The sequence below is a fragment of the Silurus aristotelis genome (genome assembly GCF_946808225.1).
Source record: "Silurus aristotelis genome assembly, chromosome: 26".
Taxonomy (NCBI): Eukaryota; Metazoa; Chordata; class Actinopteri; order Siluriformes; family Siluridae; genus Silurus; species Silurus aristotelis.
Window position 1 is genome coordinate 13,965,935 of NC_139599.1, and position 20,255 is coordinate 13,986,189.

The following is a 20,255-nucleotide window of genomic DNA, read 5'->3' on the forward strand; positions in this document are numbered from 1 at the left end:
TGTTCTGTTGAGAAACCCTGGATCCTGGCATTTTGTAGATATTACCAGAACACATACCACCTACCATAACATTATTGCTGACCAAGTATACCCCTACATGGCAACTGCCTCTTGCAGTAGCTCAGTGCTTAAGGCTCTGGGTCACTGATCAAAAGGTCAAGGATCAAGCCACAGTATTGCCAAGCTGACAGAGCCACTGAGCAAGACCCTTAACCATTAGTGATCCGGTTGTGCTGTATCATGTCTGACCCCAGCAACTAACATCGCTGGAAAATGTGAAGAAAAAATAACACTTATTCTTATTTTAATGCTTCCTGTCAGACTGCAAAATTAGTTTGAGGAAATGACAAAAGACTTCACGACACTGGCTTTAATTTGGCTTCAAATTGAATCCGATCAAGCACCTATGGGATGATCTGGACGAAACAACTCCGACCCATGGATGCCCCATTTTTAAACTTACACCACTTTAATTTTTACTAATACCACTGCACACCATTAGAGGTCTTGTGGAGCCCATGCCTCAATGGGTCAGAGCTGTTTTATTGACACACTTTTGATTTCCAGGCCTCATCTTGTCAATCCATTTCTGGTATATGTCTCAAACAGCTAAGATGGCTCTTCCAAGATGACCACCAAATGAAAAGACTTTCCCAGCTAGCAACCAAACTAGTTGAGGTATCTGGGTGCATTCCAGTAAGAGTATAACCTACGTGTTAGAAACAGTGAACTGGAACAAATATAAAAAAAAGTCCAATATCTCTCAGGTGATTTACTGTCAAAATGCTTCAGGCTGTGCTGCAAATGACAGCCCCATCCATCAGTCAGACCCCAGTCATGCGCTAGGACCAAACACCCTGATCGGTCATAATAGCAGTACACAAACAGCACTTTGCGTTAGAGAGCCTGCATTAACAGTGAACTGACCGTTCATAGACCAGCAGTGATGGATAGAATGATAAATAGACAAATAGAGCATGTCACAGGGCTCTTCACTGATTACAGATCCATTTACTTCTTTATTAATATTAGTGATGCTAATCCAGCTATAAGATTTGCAAGCAGCCCAAAAAGCTGCTCAATGTCGAATCTATTGAAATCTGAAAGATGTGTAGGACTCACTACAGGATGTGAGAAATTAATCCAGATGATTTTAGCCCCTTTTATCAACCTGATAAAACCACAACCCCCTGGAGTCCTGTTTAGGTATATAAACTCCAGAGGGAATTTTTAGGTTTTTCCCTAAAAGTACATAGTAGCATGCTCGGGAAATCCTCAAACTACTCAACCATGAAGCGGTGCTGTGGGTTATACTTTTAGCTAGAGCAACACGACAAAAATGATAGTGTTTATACTCTTCCACCAGGTCTCTATTGCTATCAGTTGTCTTAAAAGGAAAATTGCTGGTTGGCTTCAAACATGAAACGGTAGCACCACCGTGGCAAATTTAGCACAGAAAACAATTCCAAGCCGGATCATCATCAAGAAGTGTGTGCGAGAAAAAAGCAGCAGGGGCAAGGGTCAAACACCCACAAAACCTCATTAGCATTTTAGCCACCCACTCCAATTCATCTAGAAGCCGCAATCACTCTGGTGCGTAAACACTTTTACGACGCTCGTTCACGTTGTAGTGCATTGTGCCGAGATATGGGGGGTCTGCATGAGGCATTACGGGAAAGATTTATTTGCTCAGAACATAAGATACAAAGTCACGCCTGCAACTATAGTGTCTGGTTATAATGGAATGAAATGAAAGGTGAATGCTCAATATGTTCTGTTATGTCGGTAAAAACAGCACCGAGCAAGGTTTATTTGTTGTTGATAAGACCATTACTTTCAATACAAGTGGCATTAGCAACTTCAAATACCTGTACCTGTATATATATATATATATATATATATATATATATATATATATATATATATATATATATATATATATAATATAAACCTGAAATGGGTAAATCTTAGCCCAAGAAAAAGATTGAAAGATAGTCAGGGGGAGGGGAGCGCAACAGATCTAGAAATTAATCTCTGACAGTTCCTCAGCATCAGCTACATCTTACAAGTTAATAACTACTGCACCCCTAAAATGTAATACAAGGCTATTTAGATATAAATCTACTCTTCTGTACAGCCACTCTGACAAAGTCTGTTGTTTAAAACAACAGGAAAAAAAAAACACCTCACATTTATTGTCGAATTTTTATAACTTGACACATCCTCTCTTTTTTCCTACGTTCGACTTCTATCCCCCTTCCTAACTTTACTCTCTCCTAAGGCGAGCCGAACTTCTCAGCGCCGCCGCTTGCCATCGATCCTAATGAAGGTACGCATTTAGCCTGTTTAGCGACTCATCATGGCTGCCATTTGTACGCATCGTTAGAGCTCAACTTCCTTTAACGCTCCCGGAGAAGAGGAAAAGCAGGCTCCGGATCTTCCGCAGCCATCTCCCCTATCGCTGCACACGCCTTGTCTCTGTGTGCTGCTAATCAGAGGAGACGGGAGCGGTATTAATTACGGCTGTTGAGAGGTACAGCTCCTTTCAGAAAATGCCACTGGTTAGTTGCTTGTCAAACGGTCGCAGCTGTATTTTCTCTGGGCTTTGTTTGTATTCCACTTGAAATGGCAGGTCATTACACTGCGATACAGAGAGAACCAAGCTGTGGTGGCAAAACTTTAGACTACATTTGTGTGTAACTGATTTGATTGTGTACATAAATAGTAAATGCAGTCACTCAGGACCTCAAAACCATCAGGGTTTACTGTAAAGATGTACAATTTAAAAATTGTTTATTACATTTTAATACTTGACTGAAAGTGATATTGGATGACATCATTCCGGTGAAACAAAATAATTTTAATCGCAATTTTGCAAATTACTGTGATAAGCAAGGTACTTGTTTCACCTCATGTAGTAATATGCAGGGATTCCAAATTGTTTAAATATGGTGATCCACTATATCTTTCAAACAACCTCCTCCCAAGCCCTGAACTCGGTAGACCTGTGTCCATTACAAGACTGATTAACTATGTATTGGAAGCAGGGGCCGATCTACCAAGGTGGCACGAGAGAAAAACCATTGCCACCCCATGTGCCACCCTAGCACTGGTATCCCAATGTATAAAATATACGTTTTATCAGCGCTTCAATGTAATAACATAAAAAAAAAAATCCAGCACAACCAATCAGCACTGTTGTGTTGTGTTGTGAATTACAATAGTTCCACAAAAACAGTTAGTGGACACCTGACCGTATGATTCATACTGTATATGTTTTCATCCCATTCTACATTTAGTCTTCATTGACTGTTAGAATAACCTCCACCCTGTTGGGAAGACGTTCCACTAAACTTAGTGAAAATATGGGCTCATTCAGCCACAATGGTAATAGTAAAGTCAGGTACTGATGTAAGGTGTTCAGTGGGGTTGAGGTTAAAGTTCTATAGCAGGCCACTCCAGAACTTCCACTCCAACCTTACACTATATGTTCATGGAGCTGGCTTTGTGCACATGAGCATTGTCATGCTGGAACAGGTTTGGGTCTTCTAGTTCAAGTGAAGGGACAATTGAATGCAAATGAATCCAAAAACATCCTACAGAAATGGTGTGCCTCCAACGTTGTGGTAAATGTTTGAGAAAAAGAACCACATGCGGCTGGAGTAGTCTGGCGTCTCAGTACTTTTGTCCAATCAGGGAATGTAATGACATTTGAGATCTGTAAAATTTGACTGAAACATTATGTTTTGCTGATCTTTTTAAAAAAAATGTATTTATTCTTTTTTTATTTTTTATTACAATACTGTGGTATGAAAGCACAAAAGCACCACTTCAGCACACTAACAGCATTTTCCACATCGAGGCCCTTTAACTCTATTGCGCTGATAGTGAGTTCCTAAGTGGCTTGGTGAAATAATGGCATGACGGGAAGAATCGAATCGACTCTGGTTCAGAAAGCTTCAGGTTGGTCCGTTAGGGACTGATAGTGGCAGAGGCACATAAAACTCAAGAGCAGCTCCCAGACAGGCATTGGATTAACTGGGCTTTAATGGAAGCGCTGCCGACTGCCCATGTCTGGAGCGTGACTGTACTGCTTTGAGGGCTTGGGGAATCAGGAGCGTTTGGTTTTCAATTCCCGGAGCATGTCAACGTGAATAAGACTGGGACAGATTTGCAGGATTAACACAGCACTCAATTTCGGGGATATCGACATGAAAACATGCATGTAGTTGTAGCTGAATTCTGCATGGGCCATTCTGAATAATTCATATTTACATGTACATATTAGATGGTTAACTTTTCAGTCATAGGACCTAACAACTCTACAGCACTGATGGATCAAAAATACTGTTCTTGCACTTGAGTATTTCTTCCCAGTTTAAATATGACTCCATAAAAGAAAAGTACTTCCCTGACATTTGAACTTGAGTATATGTACAAAAGTACTTTCTTTTGAATGTAATTGAGAAGCAAAAGTAAACGATCCACTGTATGGAAAAAACTTTGTGGATAAAAGTTTGTTGTATGTGTTATTTAAAGATCCTATTCTACATTTAGTTCCCATTCACTTTAAGAATAGCCTCCACTCTTCTGGAAAGATGTTCCACTAGACTTTGGAGTGTGTTTGTGGAGATTTGTGCTCAGCTACACAGGCGTTAAAATCAGCTACTGATGTAGGTGATGTGAGGAGTTCCCACCTGGGGTGCAGTCAACGTTCCAGTTTATCCCAAACGTGTTTAACAGGGTTGAGGTCAGGACTCTATAGGAGTTCACGCAAGATCCCCCAACCCATATAAACCATATCTTCAGGTCTCTTTCTTAAAAAATGTGTGGGAAAAGAAAACAAGTTCTGAATCGAGATTCTTCTTGTCATATTCAGTAAATAAACCACAGAAGCACTCTCGTTTCAATAAACATCCGTCCAATTTGGACAAAAGCTCGCCGCCGTTTGACCATGAAGAGCAGAACGCTTTTCATTCATCCCGAATTCCGCAAATCATTCATCACCCTGTGCGGCTGCTGCCAACGCGCGCTGCAACATAGAAATGGCAAAGAATGATAAACCGTCGTTATGTAAGCTGACGAAATGAAAAGACGCAAACTCTGAAAATGTCAAGGTAGATTAAATAAATGAAGGGGGACAGAGGGGTGTGTGTGTGCAAGTGTGTGTGCATGTGGAGAATGGCCTCCAGCTTTTGAGAGCAAGAAGAAGGCGGAGGAGTGCAGGAGTCAGATGGACCCATGCTGGTGATTTTGGTTCTGGCCATCAGCCAGCTTAAAGTAGGATTTCACATCACATCGTGTGAGTGCTTTTATAGGTTTATTTTATTTTAGGTGTGTGTGTGTGTGTGTGTGTGTGTGTGTGTGTGTGTGTGTGTGTGTGTGTGTGTGTGTGTGTGTGTGTGTGTTCCTGCTTTTTCCCTCCCTCTCTATCCACTTTGCTGTCTGCACCATTACCAATGTATTGAAAAGCAACACCAAAGCTGAAAAAATGAAAAGGTATTAAAAGCACATAAAAATCGAACGGCTCACACGGCAGAGCCGTAAAACGAGCGAATATAAATGAAAGTCAAAAAAAAAAAGGGAAAAGTTCACCAATCTTGATGGTTAACCTTGCAATAAAACTGCACTGTATTTACACACAAGCTCATATTCCATCTCCAATCCAAATGTGAACCGTTACTAGAAAATCTATTCATTTACTATAAAGACTAAAGTATTGGGACATTTGATGTTTCCAGCCACATGTGGTCCTTTACAAAGTTGGAGGGACATATTTGTATTCGATGCTCGTAGCTCGAGCTATTCTGTATTCTGTAGCTCGATGACGATATGGTTTACATTGAACACCTTACGATGAATTGGAACCAGGCCTCCTTACCTCACCTACATTAGCACCTGACTTTAGTACCACCCTTGTGGCAAATTTCCACAAAATCTAGTGGAATGTCTTCCCAGAAAAGTGGAGGGTATTCTAACAAATCCAGCTTCGTGAAAATATGCTTTACAAAGGTTGGCGTGCAAGATCTTGAGTCACCTCCTACTGAGCTCTGACCTCAACTCTTTTGAACACCTTTGCGATGAATTGGAACTGCACCAAAATCAGTACCTGACTTTACTAACATCCTTGTTGCTGAATAAGCACAAATCTCCCAAATTTAGTGGAACATTTTCCCAGAAGAATGAAGGTAATTTAATAGCACAAGGAGACTATATGTCTCTTCCTTTTTCGGCTTCTTCCATTAGGGGGCGCCACAGCGGATCATCCGTCTCCACACCCCCCCTGTCCTCTACATCTGTCTCTTTCAAACCAACTACCTGCATGTCTTCCCTCACCACATCCATAAACCTCCTCCTTGGCCTTCCTCTTTTCCTCCTACCTGGTGGCTCCATCCTCAGCATTCTCCTACCCCATGTCCGTCCTCTGTACATGTCCTGTCCCTCTAATAAACTCATTTCTAATCCTGTCCATCGTCGTTACTCTGCACTGCTGCTGAATTTTTAATAGTACAAGATAACAACCGTACGTTTAGGTTTCTTTTTATGTTGGGACCGATAACCTATGGCCTTTTAACTTAAGTAAAAAATATATATATTTATTTGTAAAGATTTTTGGGTGCAACTCATTATATGATCTATGACATGATGCCGCTGTGGTTCACAGAAAACATGGCCAAGCCATTTTTTTTGTTATTCCAACTACAGATGGCTTTGAGATCTCGCTGTCTTTTGGGAGAGCTTTATGGCAGGATTTATTTTTTTTTTTTAAAGTGGCGTCTATTTCCCACAGGACTACATGGAAGAACATGAAGAGTGAAAGCACATTTAGAACAACCTAAAGACCTGCTTGTTCAAAAACAGGTGCAATTCAAAATGCACTCATTGAACAAAAGTATTGGGACACTTCTCATTCATATGAATGAGTTCTTTGACAAACTGCTACCACAAAGTTAGCAGCACACAATTATGTAGGATGTCTTTGGATGTGGCAGCATTAAATATACACCTCACCTGAACTAAGAGACGCAAATCTGTTCCAGCATGACGATGCACCTTTGCACAAAGCCAGCGCCATGAACATATGGTTTACCTGGGATCTTGCGTGGTCTGCTACAGAGCTTTAACCTCAAGCCTACTGAACACCTTTTGGGAAGAATCGGAATGCGGACTGCACCCCAGGCCTCCTCACCTCACCCACATCATTACCTGAATGAGCACAAATCTTCCAAGTGTACTCCAAAATCTAGTGGAACATCTTCTCAGAAGACTGGAGGTTATTATTAAAGCAAATGGGACCTAAATGTGGACTGGGATGTTTAGGCACATCTTATAATGTGTCGACAAACTTTTATCATATAATGTACTTCATAATGAGTTGATTAATGATTACTACCCAATGCTATAGTTCTAGAGAGAATTCACGTAGAATCGAAAGTACATTCGAAAATAATTAGCACAAAGATGAGTGGACAGACACGATCAATGACCCCGACCATACCTTTAGCTTGAAGTGTAATATATAAAATGCTAAACTGTCAGAAAACGCACTGGTGTATTTCCCCGGTGCCACTTAAACGCGAAAAAATAACCTGACACGGCGGTAAAAACGGCAGCGCTTTAGATCGCTATGGGTGAGTTAAAGTCCTTTTTATGAAAAGCATGTGAAGAGAGTGCACAGAGAGCTGTAAAAAAAAGTGAGCAGTACAAATTGGACAGAGAAGCAGGCCAGCGCGCACTGCAAATGAAAGCTAATTGGGCATGTGTGAGCGTGAGCTTTGGCAACGTCCGTTCGATGGCAGCGGGAGACAGAAAGAAAGAAAGAAAGAGCTTATTAGAGGAGCACAATAAAAGCGAAACGTGTTCCGTGGACACGCAGCTGACACAAGGAATAAGGAACGTCTGGAAAAGAGCTTGATGATCCTTGAGAACTCGCTAAATCAAGGCTTTTCGTTCTTCAGGAAACTTTTTGAGGTACGAAGGATAAGAGCTCTTCTTTTTCACTAAGCACACCGGCTTCATAGAACGGCACACACAATTAACTCTATCTTACTTGAAATGCGCTCCCGTGGTGCGGCGACCTGCACATGCAACACATTAACGTCGAAAAGCAAAAGAAATTGCTCTTTTTAAAGCACATTTTAAAATAAAACTTATTCGATTTATTCCTTTTTTTTTGTTTTGTTTTTTTGGTCCTGGTAAATAATATTATACGGAAGCCCTGAAGGGTAACATTTAAAAATAATATTGCGATTAAAATTTTCTTTCTGCTTCACATAATGTAATAAAATGTACGAAAGATTGATCTGACACCGTCAATTTTCCCATTTCAACCCAATTCCTGAATAAATAGAATTTTTTAAAGCTTTAAATATTAGATAGCTATATACAAACGTGGCCAAAAACATTTTCTTGGAGACCTTGTGCACAAACCAACTCTATGAAGATGCTTTAAATGGGTCAGAGTGAAAGATCTTGGCTGGTCTGTTATATCAGTACTAACAACCTTGTGGCTGAATGAGCACAAATCTCCACAGAACCTAGTGAAACATCATCCTAGAAGAGTGGATGTTATAATAACAGCAACTAGGGGACAACTACAGTATTTGACCCAAAGTAGTGACCCAAACTTGTCCAGCACAAATCCAGCTCCATGAAGGTATGGTTTAATGGATTGAGTGGAAGATCCCGCTATAGAGCTCTGACCTCAACCCTATTAAACACCTTTGGGATGAAATAAAGCTCTGACTGCACCCAGGCCTCCTCGCACTTCATTATCCCCTGACTTTGTAGCTAAATGAGCATAAAGTACACTCCAATATCTAGTGGAACATCTTCTCAGAAGAGTGGAGACTATTCTAACGGCAAATAGGAACCAAAGGTGGATATTCATAGTAATCTTATGGTTAGTTTTGTCTATAAAGTAAACATCAAGCTGGATAGAGAAAGCACAAAAGTTCCTGGAACTGAGCTCAGGCTGTTAATATATATATAAAAGTCAACCATAGAATTAATCTATAGTGTAAGATCTTCAGGCTATGTGGAAGAAAGGTAAGCCGGGTTGATTGTATACGTGATTACTTACACAATGACGTACGACCCTGGTCTATGTCTTCATCCTCTGGAGCAGGGGCCAGGCTGCTGCGCTCACTGCCTAAACTGGAGTGGCTCTCTGACAGGAAGCTGGCTCGGGACGGGCTGCTCAGGATGGACTGCAGGGGCATGAGCGCCACGCTACCACTCGACTCCGACAGAGCTGATGAACGATGACATTGTGGTTACAAAACAGATCGATTTTTCCTGAACATTTCGATATGATTTGCTACAACACAAAGCACACGCTTCTACACACCGAGCTCCCAGAGTTACCTGAGTGTCGTCTTTTGATGCCCTCAGGGAGGAAGGTCTTTCTGTCACTGCCGGCATCACTGAGCTCCGAGTCGCTGCCGTCACTTTCGCTCGAATCAACTGTAGAGACAGTAAGAGACAGACAGAAGAGAATGATGAAGCGCAAAAAGAAATAATGCACAGCCATGATCCTGGCTGTACCCTGTTTATAATCATGTAAGACATAGAAGACATATATGTAATGCTATAAAGGTAATAATCTCCAACAGCCAATCACTCGGCATCTAAAAAGTAATTTAAGTGCATTTTACTGCATATACTGTTATGGCAAAACTATTGGAACACCCAAAACATCTTTTGGATGCTCTAGCATTACATTTTCAGTCCCCTGGTGGTCTAGTGGTTAGGATGCGGCGCTCTCACCACTGCGGCCCGGGTTCGATCCCCGGTCAGGGAACCTACCCCAGCCACTCTTAGTGCCGGTCCCAAGCCCGGATAAATAGGTAGGGTTGTTAGGAAGGGGCATCCAGCGTAAAAACATGTGCCAAATCAAACATGCGGATGATCCGCTGTGGCGCCCCCTAATGGGAGAAGCTGAAAGAAAGTTTATTAATAAAAAATGGTGAAAAGCTTCAGGAGGTGTATAGGTATAAATGTTACTCTGCTTTGTAACCTTGTTCATAAAGTCTATCTGGATTCAATACCACCAAAACCTCTGGGCAAAACACCTTCCAGAAAAATTGAGTTTATTAAAACAGGAAATGGGGACTAAATGTGGAATTAGATGTTTAAAAAGTGCGAATCGTACGCAAAGGTGCGCACTATATAGTCCGTATAGTGAATAGATCAGGATTGATTTCCACGTGTTGCATGTGAAACAAACGTGTGGTGTAGCTCTACTGGGAAAATCCACTCTTTCTGTGGGTTGTTAATTGGTATTAAAAAATTCACTGAGAATCCCCTGATATTCACAAGTGTCGTTCACTTAACATTTCCTCAAAAGCTAGGAAATGCATGAGCAAGACTAGGCTGAATGAAGATGGCACTGAACACTTCAAATGATCCCGAATTAATTAATGGAAATGAACAGTGGAGGAAGGTGATGGAAAAAACGAAAAAACGAAATGAATTAGCAGCAGCACAGAAGAGAAAGCGAGCGCACCGGAGGAGAGATTCAATGTTAAAAAATGTTAATTTTCCCATTTGCTTGAAAGATTTCCTTTTAAATAATTGATGAAATCTAATAAATGTTTGCAGTGCGGGATTTTTTTTTTTTTCTATTACCATGCATGATAATGGAAGACATCATGAGCTGACAATTTGACGTAGAAGAGCCAGGACCATGAGCATGGGAAATACACAGAAACAATACAAAATGTGAGTGTGATTGCCTCTGTCAACCCTTAAATTTATTCTCACCAGGTCGCGCCGGCAGACGTAAGCAGAGGCAGCCGAGGGACGTCTGTGTCACGTGCGTTTGCGGCTGAGCCAAAAATTCAAATGTTACATTTTTTTATGTTGATGCATAAAAAAGGTGAGTCTGAGAGAGTACCAAAGCTGTGGCTCTCGAATTTTTCTGCACTCCATCTGCCATGGTTTCAATCAGAGCAGAGGAGATAGGAGACTCTCGCTGTGTATGTGTCTGACTGAGATTTACGCTTCCCCTGCCTCCCTTGCTTCACGACCACACTCTTCTTATATGCACACACTCTACACACACACACACACACACACACACACACAGACACACTTATGCTCTGTGAGATACCACCTGCCTCTCCAATCTGGCTTGATGAATTCAGCCAAAGCAACAGTGACTTCTGGCTTACTGCTGACTCACTGTAACCCCTTTCGCAAACACACACACACACACACACACACACACACACACACACACACACACACACACACACACACACACACACACACACACACACACACACACACACACACACACACATGAAGCTCATTTTTTTTTTTTTTTTTAATAACCAAATCTAGCAGAACATGAGTAGATGGAACAAATCTGTAGAGCTGGAAATGAACTCTCTGGGAAAATAGAGACCTAGTGAGAGTCTCAACATCGAGCCACTGAAAGAGCAGTTTGTGCCATTTTTTCCCTTCCCTCATTTGGTCACCAGCAGGTTCTACTCAATCAGAATACACTCGAAGGAAAGTGCTATTTGCCCTCTTTCACATATACGATCTTATTGAAATAGGGGACAAACTAGCCAATCATGGTTCTATGATTGATAGGTGGTAAAAGAGTTAGACACCACTTCCACCTCTTTGTTCACTTGACTCCTGGCCACAAATGGCTGTGATATAAACTTATGGTAGAACTTTGATGGTGCCTGCTTATGTTCTCTACTCCCTTCTGAATTTTCCAAAACGAAATCCCAAATGTGTTACATGCTCTAATCGGATTGATAGGTCTTTGTGAACTGACACACATATACTGAACAAGGATACATCTGGACACAAATAGGAGTTATAAATTACAACACAGGCCCACGATCGCCATGACTGGCGACTGAAAAAAGATAGTGATGTTTTTCAAATGTTCAAGCCTCCATTTTTGGTGTCTATTGGTAACCATAAATTCCAGTTCTTGGCTAATGTAATATATCGTAATATATGTAATATATTGGACGTTCTGGGATGCTTTTCTGATCACCATGGATGTTAAAAAGTGGATGATTTGAGATATCTTAGGTTTTCCGTCAGCTCAAAACTGTCTGACCGACCATCCTTCTCAAGTCAAGTCAAGACTAATGTTCTTTGATGTCACTTTGTCAAAGTACTGACATGCTATATTTATATATTTTTTTTGCACCACACTGTGCAAACTTGACATTTCTAAAACCAGGCTGTCAGATAACCTACATCCATTTCTTAGTCGTAGTCAAAAATGAGCTCATTTTCTCTGAAGCTTGCACAATTCGATAATTGAAAATGAGTTTGTGGTGAAGTTTTGGGTAAAAACCTCAAGGCAGCTATCAAGTTTGTATGAAAATCCCACTTTACATTTATTTTCCGGTCGTTCTGGTAAATTAAGCCTTTAATTGGTACAGTTTATCCTTACAAACAACTGCTTAGTCACATGGAATCGCTTGATTTATGATCACTATAAGACAACACTTACCAAGAGCAATGTCATTCTCCTAATCACAGTTTTACCCTTAACAATAGCAACACACCAATGACTTTTCTAAAACAATCATACTAAACTTTATAACCTTAATACGATAAAACTGAAAAAATTAGAATACAAACTCATAAAAAGTATTCATCAAGGGAATTGGAAATCAATGTGATAATGGACGGCGTATTCACCTCATTCCTTTATACCTATCTTTGCCTTCTGGTATTGCCTCCTTCAATCACATTACAGCCTTGACAGCAGAGGCCGGTGTGCCGAATGAAGAAAAACTCAATAGTGCCGGAGGCTATCTGATTACACTTTCCTCCAATTGAAATGCCACGTGTGTATCGGATTTACAGTTAAAGGTCGTCTACAAGCAAGATATGACTGTTTACGCTATATCAAAGAATAGGAGATAAAAAGTGTAGTGTCTTAGTTGAAGATAAATACAGAGATGAACTTAATAATGTCAGCGAACTCTTTAGTTCCTCGTCAGTCAGGGTTTACCGAACACCAGGGTTTGTATGCAGTGCAAGAAATGAATCAGTGATTGGAATCCAACACTTCGTCTACATATCAGATTTTTATTTGTGTTTGTATATATATCGAATGACAGAAAAGAGACAGTTGTTTGTGCTTACAGGAAGGCTATAAAACTAAAATGACCACTGTTTACAGCTGTGCAGAGCAGAAAAGCATCTCAGAATGTACATGTCGAAAGTCGGATGGGCTACTACGACTAAAAACACGTTGGGCTTCACTCCTGTTAATCAAGAACAGAAAAGTGAGGGTACCATGGACACTGTGGAAGACACTCGAATCCTGCGCCATGTTTGTAGAAAGTAAGTCAGAATTTCGCACTAACGAGACGAATCCATGAACCAAACCTGCCTTTTCAGTCTGGTGGGGGTTGTACAATGGTTTGGGGAAACTTTTCTTTTCAAACGTTGGGCATCTTTAAACCAATAGGATGGTTTTTAAACACCTGCATTCCTTTATGGTCACAATTTAGTTATCTTTTTTATGGCTACATCCTCCTGCATATCATTATCCTTTACATTAATTTCACAATTACTTCATCTAATACCTAAAGAAAAGCACATGGGCCAATATAAATGATATACATTTGCAATTATAGCCTGTTTTTCAGCTAGTTTTTCTTTTCTGCTGGTTTTCTTGTATTGACTTCTAATAAATAACCACACACCCTATGCCTTTAAGCTACAGCCCCCTGTATATTACGTTGTCTTATCAAATAAATTTTTTTTTTGGGTAAAACCTGATTTCCGTTTCATTTACTTCAAATATACCTATATAGAATAAAATGCTACCGTAATGCAAATTATTCATGCTGCACAAGCCACAAACAACAGTAGATTACTGCAGCAAACAATGCTGAGTTAAATGAAATTTTTTAGGAGTAGACATTCAGTACAAACAAATACATTAATGTCAACTAACACAGCTTTCCAATGCAACTTGCACCCAAAAGTTCACATCGAAAACCTGTCAAAGGCATTTGCCAGACAAGCCGACAAAATAATTTCAGCAAAGCTTTTAGGTGAATGCAGTCGGCTTGATACCATTCAATCCATTCACAAAAGCAATTGCGTTTCACACTGACATGCCACGGAAAGAATGCTTGAGAGATGCTGCTTTAATTAGCATTTACATGTAATCTCTTCCTGTCATGTCTCCAGATGCTGTTTGCAATCCAAAGACACCATTTCAACCCCACACAATGTGGACCCAGTTTGTTGGGGTCTTGTTATGCAAGATCTAGCAATAGGGAGGATTCTGGAGGATTGTAGGCACCATAAATCTATTATTTATCATACCTAGAAGGCATCCTTTGCCTGATTTTCTTATTATGCAGGTAGGGGCGTGACAAACTTACCCGTATTCCTGACGCAATCTTAATTTATATGCTTGCTTGGAATTCTTCGCTTAGACTGGGTCAATAAAGTTACAGTATGAAACCTAAACTACAGCCACAGCATGTGATTAAATGCAAATTAAGGCTTCAGCAAAACACTCCCACACAACATCTAGTTACACTTCTTCTAAACCTTGATGAAATGCAACGCTGTTGTGCTGATGAAACACAAGAGAGTACTAAAAACTGTCTGGAACTCCAGCCTGGGAGCTGTCAAAGCTGACCATTTGGCCTAATCGCCATTAGAGCTACCCTCAGTGCACATAATAACAGTCGCACCTCCTCGCTGATTAAAACCACCAAAGCCAGATGGGAAAAAAAGATCCGCGCCTTATCTGTGTGCAGCCATATTTGTACGGGTCATCGACCTTCCTGTCTTATCAACAGCCTAATGAGCCCACATTACCCGACGCGAAGCCCATCAGGTTAGCGCATTACCATCACAGATATCTGGTACAGATGCCAAACACAAGATGTTCATGCAATTCTGATGAGACCCATTTAAAACATTTACATAAATTTAACCTGATTAACCTACAAACATTAATTCAAATGGAAAAGGCCCGGGTCAGGCAAGAGAGAGGGTCGAGAGAGAGAGAGAACAAGAGCGAAAGAGGATGCTAAGAGCTCCTCGAAAAGAGACAGATTGCTTCCACAAATAATACCTGGTACACAAAGGGAGAAGTTTTTCACCAACTGCTTGATGAACATGTTTTGAGGTGCGCTCTAGCTGAAATTATTGAAAGGAGGCAAGCTTTGTCCAATTCATTTACCAACACCCAACATTTACTGAATGTCAAAATATATTTAAGCTAATCCTGTTACACTATTTACTGTTACAGTAGACACTTTAGCTTTACTCATCATTATATATTCTGTCTTAAAATGTAACAAAGATTACTATTAAATTAAATATTAAATATATTTCTGACACAAAATCATTACTGCTTCTCAATAAAAACGTATTGCAACGTGAAACCTTATCGAATGTATTTTGAACTGAAATCAAACTACAGAACAACATAGTAAAAAGCCATAAGCACTTTGTATAAAGAACACAGGGTAAAAAAATAATAAGCATACTGAATAATGTTTGGAAAGAGTGTGGTGACTTCATAGTGCAGACTCTTATAATTTGCTATTAGGCTGTAAATAAATGTGTTGGTAACGATATAAAACAAGCATTTGAAATAATAATACTAGTTTAATGAACAAGTTCTTAGTTTTTTTTTTTTTTTTTAATGGGCAACCTTAAAACCAGTTATTACAGATAAAATATAGTCTTAAAAGATGCAAGGGTTTAAATGATGTCAGGGGGGGGTTAATGGTCTTGCAGAAGGGGACATAGGGGAAGTATTTCGGTGGTGCTGGGATTTGAACTCACAACCTTTTGATTACAGTGCAACATTATAACCAGTTACCTTATTAAGTTTACTACTAAGACTCAACATTTATCATCAAGATCATGTATGAGTTTTTACCATACAAGTGCAAGAAAAGTGAATCAACACCTTCTGAGTAGGGTTGCAAAATTCTGGAAATTTTACAGACTGAAAACTTTCCATGGGAATTAACAGAAATATATGAGAATTAAGAAAAATTCATGACAATTAACTGGGAGTTTACAAAACGGCAGGTTAACCTATAACATGGAACTTAAATGTAGTTGAAATAAAAAAAAAAATGACCAAACAAAATGTTTATATTTATGTTTGTATATGATACAGTTTATATACATTTCTAATTCATTCTAATAAATGTACATAAATTCCTGGTAATTCCTGGTAAATTTCCAACTTGGAATATTTCCAAAATTCCCCAAATGAAGTTTCCATAGCAACGTATTGTGCAAGTAAGGTGCAATAGTACCATGTGCAATGGTATTAAGAGTTCTAAAATTAAGAACTGCGCAGACCCAATGTTTTAAACAGATACACTATATTGGCAAAAGTTTGCGGACACCTGGTCATAAGCATGGTATGTGCTTTTTGAGCATCACATTCCTCATTTAGTCCCAATTTGCTCTTATAATTCCTTCCACTCTTCTGGGAAGATGTTCCACTAGATTCTAGAGTGTGCTTATGGACATTTTTGTTCTTCAGCCACAAGGGTTTTTAGTAAAGTCAGGTACTGATGTAGGTGAGGAGGCCTGGGGGTGGGGGGGTGTCAGTGTTCCAATTCATCCCAAAGATGTTCAGTAGGGTTCAGATCAGAGCTCTATAGCAGGCCAAATAAAATCTTCCTCTCCAAAGCAATTAAAGCATATCTTCTTGGAGCTTGCTTTGTGCATAGGGACAAGTTCAAGTCAACGAAATGTTTTTATTATACCGATACCGCATCAAGACGTCCTGTACAATCGTGTCCCTCCAGCTTTTAGAGAAGGTCAGGTGTCCCAATACTTGCAATATAGTGTATGTATGAAATGTACAACAGAGTCAGTTGGCAGTTGTAGTTTGCAGTGAGACTGTATTATGATTCTGAGGGTAAAAAACATTCTTCAGCCTACTGGTTCTAGAACGAATACTCCAGTAGCACCTGCCTGATTGCAGTTTGTTGAACAAGTTGTGTGCTGGTTTACTGGGATCATCTGTGATTTTTTTGGGCCTTCCTCAGACACTGTGTGTGGAAGATGACTTGCAAGGCTGGGAGTTTCTGGCTTTAGGGCTGGGTAAGTACCTGGCAAGTACATGGCAATACCAGCAAGGATGGAAGTACCTGACTTTACTAACACCCTTGTGGCTGAATGAGCACAAATCTTCTCAAGCACACTTCAAAATGGTATCTTCCCAGAAGAGTGAAGGTTATTATAACAGGAATTGGGGACTAAATGTGGAATGGGATGTTCAAAAAGTAGATAAAAATCTTATATTCAGGTGTCCACAAACTTTTGTCTATACTATTGCATATAAATGTCATTTTTAATGCTTATTCATTTAGATACTATTACACTAAAAACAGTAAAAGCACAGTGTAAAGCTCTTCTTGAAACTCATATTTACTATGAAATCATAAAAAAATTAAAAAAAACGATATAATGCCTCAATGGTTTAACACCATGCCGCTCGCCGGGTTGTCTAAAATCGCACCATCATTGTTTTGATGTACGTTGTTTCGTGCACTGACATATTGACTCCAAGACATTTTCCCAGCCCGAAGCATCTTTAGACACCTCAATGAATTCAAAACTCGTTGCGCAACAAAACAAAACATGCAAACAAGCAAAATGTTGCCTTCGGGGGTTTGATAAGAAACCCAGAGACTCTCTGTTTTTTCCAATCAGAAACGTGTTGTTAGAAAACTGAGCTGAATCAATCATCCTAACAGCCGGTAAATAGAAAATGAAATAGAAACAAGACTTTTTGAAATGGATGCAGGCTAACGTTCATTCTCATCACACGTACATGCAACTAGGAAACACAGCATATACTGTTAACTCGCGAACGTGGGCCATCAATGCTCCAGACTTCAGTTCCCGTTAGTAATCCCCATGTTGAATTAAGCTCCTCGTGACAAACAAACGCTACTCAGATTAAAAAAAAAACATCTGAGCTGAGTTTACCTACACTGTAGTGGCAAAAGTATTGGGAAACCATATGTGATTCGTTCACAAACTGTTACCACAAAGTTAAAATAAGATGTTTGGATGTGCTATTTTACATTTTCCCTTCACGTGAACTACGAAACCCAAACCTGTTCCAGCTTGATGCCACTGTTGTTCACCTAGCAATCTCCATGAAGATATCCATTACATAGGCTGGAGTGGAAGATCTTGAGTGGCCTGCTATGAAGCTCTGACCTCTATCCTTTTGAACACCTCTGACGTTACTAACTTACTTTGACTTTACCTTGACTTTAATAACACCATTTGAGCTGAATGAGCACAAATCTCCACAAGCACACTACAAAATCTACCAAAAATTTCATCTTCTCAGAAGATTATTATAACAGGAAATGGGGACTAAATGTTGGATGGAATGTTCAAAAATTAGATACAAATCTTATGTTCAGTTGTCCACAAACTTTTGTTAATTTAGTGTAGTTATCACAGCTATACTATACGTAGCTTACATAACAACATGATGCTCATATGCTACATGTTAAGCCCTGTGAAAAACATGAGAGTGTGAAAATAACACATGTGCCTTCGAACAGAACAACCAGCATATGTGTGTGGGCATGTATGAGGATACACGAGGATGAGCCGTATTCATATTCATATCACCTTCAGTCATTTTTAGCATTAAAGCTTGGCAAAACCCTGTGGGTTTTGGGGTCGAAAATAAATATACACCGTAGCATAATTATGCTCAAGCAGTATTAGCATTAAGGAGAATAAAAAAAATTGTTTCACAGTTTTCTAAACAGTACATCTGTTCACACAAGGTGTCTACCTGTGCAAGAAAAAAGAATGTTATATATGTCATATACACAATGTGAAGTACTAAGAACTCTCTTATACACTATATCGACAAACGTATTGGGACACCTGAGTTTTCCAGCTATATGTGGTTCTTCCCCAAACTGTTACCACAAACTACAAAAGTTTAAGAAGTCTTTTGATGTGGTAGCATTCAACTTTTCCTTCACTTGAACTAGAAGAACCAAACCTGTTCCAGCAGTCAGCTACATTGAAAACTTGGTTTACATTTGTAAACCCTGTTGAACAACTTTGGGATGAATTGGAATGCTGACAGCACCCCAGGACTAACTTACTTTATTGACACCCATTTTTAGCATTAAAACTTAGCAAAAGCCTGATAGTTAAAGGGCAAAAATTTACCGTAATTTCCGGACTATAAAGCGCACCCATATAAAAGCCACTGAATTTGACAAAGATTTTTATTTTGAACATAAATAAGCCGCACCTGTCTATAAGCCGCAGATGTCTACATTGAAACTAATGAACTTTAAACAGGCTTTAACAAAAGACAGTGTCTGTTACACGGTGTAATGGGTGAAATATGTTGTGGCTCCTTTAAGAGCAGAGCAGCATTTTGGGAATAGCCCGCCGACCGCATTTTTCCGGTATTACTGTATGTGTGCAAGACCAAGGAATATGTCCTTATTATTTTCTGATGCTCATTTCTAAGTTTCTTTGACTAACCCGTAACGCTGTTGCCAAGAAAAATAAAAAAGCACAAGTTTTGGAAACCTGTCTGTGCTTATATGATTTCTGTTGCAACTGGAGTTAGTGAGCTCTCCCTTCACCCAGACTCAACACGTTACAACGGCTTGTATCTAAACAGTAGCCTACCAAGAAAGTCATTGTTCACTGTCTTCCTCCTTCCTTTCACAACTATTTCTCTCGGGAGTTTATTTTGTGGCATCGTCGTGTGTTTAAAAAAAAAGTTTTTTTCTCCCGATGCCGTGCAGCTCTGAACACAGGTGAGGTGCATTTTTTCGTTTCCGTTCGGAAATTTAATTGGTCTAATGTTATGGGATTCAGTTTTTTGGCTTGAAGTTTGTGAAACCGGGAAAAACCCAGGAAAAATTAATAATTAAGCCGCTACGTTGTTTAAGCCAAGGGGTTCAAAACGTGGGAAAAAAGTAGCGGCTTATAGTCCGAAAAATACAGTAGTCACATTCCATTCTAGCACAATCCTTAAATGTTTTCTACTTAAAAGCTTTATTACCTGACTCCATTTTACTGCTACCATAGCTAATAAAAATTGTTTCTCGATCAACAACGAAAAGATACTAAAATGACTTGGATCTGTAACAGAGTCATTAAATCTTTGTTGTTCAGATTTATAATGCAGTATAAACTAAATAGAATAAAAAAAATTATCTGTTCCAACTAAACACGACCACAGCTGCACTCAGAATGCA

The 20,255-nt window shown here is 39.6% G+C and overlaps 1 protein-coding gene and 1 long non-coding RNA gene across 5 annotated transcripts in view; one reads left to right on the forward strand and one right to left on the reverse strand.

Moving 5' to 3' along the window:
- The window catches only part of doc2b (double C2-like domains, beta), a 158,737-nt gene that overhangs the window by 107,768 nt on the left and 30,714 nt on the right, over positions 1-20,255 (reverse strand). For all 4 annotated transcript variants that reach the window (XM_083530691.1, XM_083530693.1, XM_083530690.1 and 1 more), the window contains exons 7-8: positions 9,367-9,465; positions 9,083-9,253 (exon numbers count right to left, since the gene is read on the reverse strand). In XM_083530691.1, the coding sequence (XP_083386817.1) occupies positions 9,083-9,253; positions 9,367-9,465 (270 nt within the window). The remainder of the gene's footprint in view (positions 1-9,082; positions 9,254-9,366; positions 9,466-20,255) is intronic.
- The window catches only part of LOC310720258, a 449,438-nt gene that overhangs the window by 22,441 nt on the left and 406,742 nt on the right, over positions 1-20,255 (forward strand). The window lies entirely within an intron of this gene.